The following is a 7397-nucleotide window of genomic DNA, read 5'->3' as shown; positions in this document are numbered from 1 at the left end:
GCCTCGCCAACCGGGTTGCCTTCATGATGAAGGAGCTGCATTTGAGCATGAGGGGACAACAGCTGATGTCACTGACCTCCACTTCAGCAAGACTTTTGGCGTGGTCTCCCTCAACATTCTTGTACCCAAGTTAGGCCATTCCAGTCTGGACAGGGAGACAAAGAGATGAGCAAAACACCAGTTGGATGATGAGGCTGAGAGAGCAGGGTGAAGGGGCCATGCTCTACCTGGAGGCCAGGGGACGTACTGGGTTTTGGTGAGGCGGCACCGGGGACTCTGCTGAGCCCTGTGCAGTTTAACACCTGTATCTACGGCCCGGAGGAGGCAACTCTCACCACATTTTTCAGTAATCCTAACTTGGAAGGACCATTCCTGTGCCTTAGGGATGCCTTTCAGGGGAAACGTGACGGGTGGGAGGACTGTCCTGTCAGGAACTTAATGAGATAGACAAAGGACAAAGGCCAGGTCCTGCGCCTGGGATAGACTGACACCCTGCAGTGGCAGGGGAAGGGGACTGCCTGGCTGGGGAGCAGCTCTGTGTAAAAGGCCCTGGTGGTGCTGCGGAACAGAAGGTAAAACAAAACCCAGTAGTGTGAGGTGGTGGCAGAGGCGGCCATCAGTATCCTGGAGTGTGTAAAGAGAAGCCTCACCAAAAGAGTTAGGGAAGTGATTGTCTCCCCTGCTCATCACTTGTTAGACCACCAGTGCACTACTGTGTCCACTTCTGGGCCCCTGGTTCAAGTGTACTGGTCTGGCTGGGATGGGGTTAACTTCCTCTGTGGCGCTGTCTTTGGCATTTGTGCCTAAACCAGTGTTGATAACACACCAGTGTTTTGGCTGTTGCTGAACAGTGTTTGCACAGCGTCAAGGGCTTCCCTGTTTCTGATTCTGCTCCCTCCCAGTGAGTAGGCTGGGGGTGGGCGAGAAGTTGGTGGGGGGACACAACCAGGACAGCTGACCTTGAGTGACCAACTCCGTACAATATGACGTCATGCTCAGCAATGAAATCTGTGGCAGAGGAAGAAGGAGGAGGAGTTTTTTGTCGTTCAAGGTGTCTGTTGCTGAGAGACTGCTGGGCGTCAGTCTGCTTGTGGGAGGGGGTAAGTGATTGCCTCTTTGTTATGGTTTATGTTTGGGTTTACACTTTTTGTCCCCTATTATCTGTTTTGATCTCAACCCACAAGCTGCACAACAACTCCATGCAGCAGCATGGGTGGAGACCTGGCCAGCTAAGGAGTGCCCTGAGGAGAAGGGCTGGGCACCAGGACGATGCCATAGGAGCCAGTGGGCCTCCCATTTCAAAAGGAAAGTGGAGAAACTGGAGAGGGTGCGGAGGAGGTCTGCCAAGATGGAGCTAGGGGCCTAAAGCAGGAGCTGTGAGGAGAGTCTGAGGGAACTGGGCCTCTCTAGGCTGCTAAAGGAGGCATGGGGCAACCTAGGAAGAGCCTACAGCTACCTGGAGAGATGATGGAACCAAGCCTTTTCTGCAGTGGCCAATGATATGACAGAGGCAACAGGCACAAACTGCCTCTTGGGAGCTTTAGGCTGAGCCTTAGGGAAAATAAAATGGCCTAGGCTGAGCGTTGCTGTGATCTCCTTTGGAGCTCTTCTTTGCTCTGCAAAGTCACAGCCAGCCTGGAGGCTGGACTAGAGACCCCCAGCAGTCTCTTTCCCACCAACCCTTCCATGAGCCTGTGCCTTGACCACGTGCCCGATGAGAAGAGATGAAGCTGGAGGTGAGGGTCTCTACATCATGTGCTCCTAGGACAGTTCAGGGTGGAAGGGAGCTCAGGTGCTCTGTAGTCCAATGCCCAGCTCCAAGCAGGGCCAGCTCTGAGGTCAGACCAGGTTGCTCAGTAAATGTCAGCACCCACCGAGAGAGTTTACAGATGAACCAGGCATCTGGGCCACCATTACAGAAATGGAGACGAGGCCTTTGAGCAGCTCCCTGAGCACAGCTAGGGGTACGCCATGCCTCCGGAGATTCCTGGGAACATCCACCTTCTTGTGCAGAGGAGTGTGGTTCTTCTGCAAGTTTCCTGGCATCTCTCCAGACCACGGGGTGCTTTAGGCTGGAAACAGGATTGAAAGAAAGCCTCTGGCTTGGGTAATGTCAACTTAATTGCTAAAAGAGAGGGAGGAGGAGGGATCTCAACATTTCCAGGTTCCTGCTGAAGGATCCGAGAAAGGAGCTGAAGAGAACACTTGTGAACTAGCATAGCCTTTAGATCATTTCACATGTGAGGGCTCTGCTCCCCCATCTCAATCCTTGGCACCCAGAAACCTCACCTGCTTTTCCCTCCTCTCCTCCCAAAACCTGACCAAGTGACGGGAGGAAAGGCAGCAGAAAGGCCCTTGGCCTCTTTGAATCAGCTGGGGTCTGGCACCTGGAGGGCGATGGTGTCATTTCATTGGACACCCCATAAAGACTCAAGCTGGGGAGTGCCTCTGCAAGTCCGAACCAACAAGGTCCATGGCCAGGCAAGGCTGTGTCTCTGGCTGTGTCTGGAGACCCGAACACCTACAGCTTAGATGAAGCTGGGGCTGAACCTCAGTCCTGGGCTTCAGTGGTCTCCTGGGCCCATGGGCAGAGATGCAGGTGGAGGCCCCAGGTGAGGCTGCTCAGGGCCATGAAGGCCTATGGATGCTCTCAGGGCCCTGACACTGCCATATTGGACCCCACCTGCCACTGCCCTCACTAGGCCAAATTCTCACTCCCTGATGTGCAGCGTCTGCTCTCTGCTACTCTCCTTCCCCATGTCCTTGGGCATGTGGCAGACCACAATTTCGTGGTCACTTCAGCCAAGGCTGACACTGGTCTTCACATCCCTGACCAGCTCTTCCTCCTTTGGCAGTACCAGGTACAGGTGAGCAGCAGACTGGGTGGCCCATTTAGAAGCTGACCCACACACAAGCCACCATCTAACCTGTTATGTGTCCCATAGAGACCCTCCATATACCTGAGCTGCCCTGACGCCACACAAGGCAGCCCCCACTTCTCATCTTCCCCGTCGTTCTCTCCTAAAGATGTTGTATCTCCATGCACCACAAAAGCCGTGGGAGCTGTCCTTCCCCACCTCAGCTCTTGTTCCACTGAAGTCACAGCTCTGTGATGGCACCCGGGGCTCCTGCTCTCTGTGGCCCAGGCTGTGGGCTTTGGTGCCCATTTGGGCTGCAGCCCCTCCGATGGGGCACCAGGGCCAAGGGCAGACTTGTCCCATGCAAACCTGGTACCCAGAGATGGGCCCCCGTGTGTGGAAAGGCTTTGCTTCCCAGCAGAGGCATGCTGGAGTGGGTGGCAGGTGGCAACAGAATGGTGGATGAGGTTGCCACAGCGAGAGCAAAAGCTGCAGTGTCCAAGGCCTGTGCCAGAGGTGGAGCTGATCTCCATGAAGGACAAGGTGCTGCTAAGAATGTCCCTGGGGAAGGACAGCCTGTGATCCAGCCACACTGTGGGTATCATGCTGGGGGCCAGCTGGCCAGGTAACACGTCTGCAGAGAAGGACCTTGGAGTCCCAGAGGACAAGCAGCTGAGCAGGAGCCAGCAGTGCACCCCCGCGGCAAAGGCCAACAGCCTCCTGGGCTGCATTAGGAGAAGCATTGCTGGCAGGTGGAGGGAGGTGACCCTTCCCCTCTCCTCTGCACTGGTGAGGCCCCATCTGCAGTGCTGTGTCCAGTGCTGGGCTGCCCAGTGCAAGACAGATGTTGACCTACTAAAGCAAGTCCAGCCAAGGGCCACAAAGCTGCTTTAAGGGACTGGAGCATCTTTCACAGGAGGAAAGGCTGGGAGATGTGGGACTGTTCAGTCTGGAGAAGAAAAGGCTTGGAGGGATCTTATTAATGTGTATAGACACCTGATGTGAGAGTTTAAAGACCAGGGAGCCAAACTCTTCTCAGTAGTTCCCCGTGACAAGACAAGGAGTGATGGACACAGATAAAAACACATGAAATTCCACCTGAAATCAAGAAAACATTTTCTGAGTATCAGGGTTGTCAATCACTGGAACAGGTTGCCCAGAGAGGTTGCGGAGTCTCCATCCACGGAGATATTCAAAACCCACCTGGACAAGGTGCTGAGCAACCTGCTCTAGCTGACCCTGCCTCAGCTGGGGAGTTAGACTAAATCGTCTCAGAGGTCAACATTTCTGTGATTCTGGGAGTATAAAGGAGAAAAGAGAGGCAGAAAGAAATGAACAACACATGGCCTTGATTTCAAATATGGTGGGATGCCATGGAGAGGACGCAAGGTCTCCAGGGGGGAGAAGGGGGGAGCAGAGGGGAAGTGTGAGGAGGAAGGAGTGGCAGGGATGTTACAGTGACAGTACTTGGTAACTGATCGCCTTGACTTTACCTTCACCCATGAGCTACTCCATCTTATTTTCTCCCTTTGCCGTCTCGAGTCAGGGGAGTCAATGAGCAGCTGGGTGGGTGTCTGGCTGCCGGCCAGGGTTAACACTCTACAGGTCCACCACATCTGGACTGTTGCATCCAGTATGGCATTTCCCAGCACAAGAAAGACCCTGACAGACTGGAGCGAGTCCTGCAGAGGCCAGAAGGCTGATTGGGGCCTGAAGCACATTTTGGACAAAGAGAAGCTGAGAGAGCTGGGTTTTTGAGAAATCCCTCAAAGCAAAACACTGGGGCAAGGACCCAGGCCACTTGGTGGGATCTCAATCAATGGAGGTTTTCAATATTGTTGAGACAAGGCCATGAGCACCTGATCGAGCTGGGGCTGTCTGAGAAGGGGCTTGGCTGAGAGACCAACTGTGGCAAGAGCTATCATAGAAACATAGAATAATTTAGGTTGGAAAAAAACCTTAAGATCATCTAGTCTGACAATTAACCTAACACTGCCAAGTCCACCACTAAAACATGTCCCTAAGCATTGCGTCTACAAGTCTTTTATATCCCTCCAGGTGTGTGTAATGAGTGTCAGTAGGAAACTGGTTTCCTTTTCATTATTACTGGCCGAGGAGTTGGGTATCACTGAGCCCCAGCAGAGAACGGGGGTGACCATGCAGCAAAGGTCCCTCCTCAGGGCTGGGGTGTACGACCAGAGATGGAAATGGCCAGTGTGTGGAACTGGTCTGGGATGGTTTTCCCAGGGCAGCTTCCCCGGGGTGTCCAGGGAACATGGCACAGACTGGGCCTCTCTCTTCTGCACCTTTGGTGCCTTGCTTCCTTCCCCATGACGCCTGACTCTGCACTGTGAGCACCCTGCTGTGTGCCCCCACCCTGCACACTCACACAGCTGAGCTCTACACTGCTGCTTTCCTCTCCCGGGCACTTCCCAGCCCAGCCCAGCCCCTCCCCACCTCTCCCCACCACCCCTGCCCTCTCCCCAGCCCAGCCCAGCAGAGCAGCCCAGCCTGGGCTGGTCCCACGGCAGTGCCCACCGCAGGGTGCTGCAGAGCTCTGGGCACTCACCCCACGGCCCCAGCCCCTCTGAGGGGCACAGCAGCTGCTGGGGGGCACACAGGGAGCTCAGCCTCCCCATCAGCCCCAGGGATGGTGCTGGCCCCAAGGCCACGAGGGAATGGAGGCTACTCACTCGCTTGCTCTCCTGAATTCATATTGCAGGTGATGCCCAGACCTGACTGAATTTGCCCCCTCCTCTGCTCCCACCAGCCCCACTCCCCACGACAGCACGACAGTCCTGGCCCTGGGCCTCCTCCGGCACCTCCTGCATCTCTCCAGTCTCCCCTCCCTCTGCCTGCTGGGTCCCCACTCACTCCCATGGCACTGCAGAGTCCTTGTCCATGGATACATCGATTTGGTGCTTTCCTTTTGGGGGACTTCACCTTTGAGGGTGTTTCACCTTCTGAGTCTCCATTCATTGCAACCCCACGGCACGGAGTGAGTCCCCATCCTCTCCTCTCCTCACCCCTCCAAATTCATTTCCAGAGACTCTGGTGTGTGCCATCAGTCTTGTCATCCATGAAGGAACCTCAGATAATGGGAGGTCATGGACCATCTCCCTTGCCATTGGACACCAAGAGGAGAACTCTTAAATCCAGACCATTTGGTCCAGTGGAACCCAGAGGTACCATGAGCTTAACCCCAAAACTTTGAGAACAAAAGGAGAACAGACTCTTTAGAAGATCAATTCCTTGGACATTTTCTTGGAAGCAACTTTGGAGGAAGAGCTCAGCCTTCAGGCACTGCACTTGGGAGATCCCCATTTATTGAAGAGCTGCTATTGGGCGTGTCACATCTGACACAGTGTTGGGCAAGAGTCAGATACAACAAGAACAAGCCTCAAGACAAGGAGTATAAAGCCAGAAAATTCTATATAAGCAGGATTATCACAAGAGAAAAAAGCAGACTCGTGGCCTAAGATAAACTCTGGGGAATGTGCAGAGAAGGGGAGGCAGGTTATTGGCGGTGAAAGAGCGTCCACTGGGCTAGTTTCCATAGGGCCTCCTGAGCTCCTGGTTCCTCATGCTGTAGATGAGGGGGTTCACTGCTGGAGGCACCACTGAGTACAGCACTGCCACCACCAGATCCAGGGATGGGGAGGAGATGGAGGGGGGCTTCACGTAGGCAAACATGGCAGTGCTGACAAAGAGGGAGACCACGGCCAGGTGAGGGAGGCACGTGGAAAAGGCTTTGTGCCGTCCCTGCTCAGAGGGGATCCTCAGCACGGCCCTGAAGATCTCCACATAGGACACCACAATGAAAACAAAACACCCAAATGCTAAACAGACACCAACCACAAGAAGCCCAACCTCCCTGAGGTAGGAGTGTGAGCAGGAGAGCTTGAGGATCTGGGGGATTTCACAGAAGAACTGGTCCACAGCATTGCCGTGGCAGAGGGGTAGTGACAATGTATTGGCCGTGTGCAGGAGAGCATAGAGAAACCCACTGGCCCAGGCAGCTGCTGCCATGTGGACACAAGCTCTGCTGCCCAGGAGGGTCCCGTAGTGCAGGGGGTTGCAGATGGCAACGTAGCGGTCGTAGGCCATAACAGTGAGAAGAAAATACTCCCCTATAATCGAGAAGAGAAAGAAGAAGAGCTGTGCAGCACATCCTGCGTAGGAGATGTCCCTGGTGTTCCAGAAGGAATTGGCCATGGCTTTGGGGAGAGTGGTGGAGATGGAGCCCAGGTCGAGGAGGGAGAGGTTGAGGAGGAAGAAGTACATGGGGGTGTGCAGGCGGTGGTCGCAGGCTATGGCGGTGATGATGAGGCCGTTGCCCAGGAGGGCAGCCAGGTAGATGCCCAGGAAGAGCCAGAAGTGCAAGAGCTGCAGCTCCCGCGTGTCTGCGAAGGCCAGGAGGAGGAACTGGGTGATGGAGCTGCCGTTGGACATTTGCTTCTACTCAGCATGCAGCACTGTCCAAAAGGAAAAAGACACTGACAAATTAGGGTAGACTTCTTCGAGCAAAGTCAAAGCCTG

At 54.6% G+C, this 7397-nt stretch overlaps 1 protein-coding gene across 1 annotated transcript; it reads right to left on the bottom strand.

Annotated features, from left to right (window-relative positions):
* Nucleotides 1–6404: 6404 nt before the first annotated feature.
* On the bottom strand, nt 6405–6965 carry LOC142076485 (olfactory receptor 14J1-like). The gene has a single exon (XM_075138769.1). It carries the CDS (start codon nt 6963–6965, stop codon nt 6405–6407), a length of 561 nt encoding a protein of 186 aa, XP_074994870.1.
* Nucleotides 6966–7397: the final 432 nt, after the last annotated feature.

This window comes from Calonectris borealis, unplaced genomic scaffold, assembly GCF_964195595.1.
Source record: "Calonectris borealis unplaced genomic scaffold, bCalBor7.hap1.2 HAP1_SCAFFOLD_58, whole genome shotgun sequence".
Taxonomy (NCBI): domain Eukaryota; kingdom Metazoa; phylum Chordata; class Aves; order Procellariiformes; family Procellariidae; genus Calonectris; species Calonectris borealis.
This window is presented reverse-complemented; position numbering and strand designations above follow the sequence as displayed.

What these genes read in the sequence shown, in the direction of transcription:
- LOC142076485 (XM_075138769.1), bottom strand. Translation starts at nt 6,965, where the DNA reads ATGGCCTACGACCGCTACGTTGCCATCTGCAACCCCCTGCACTACGGG.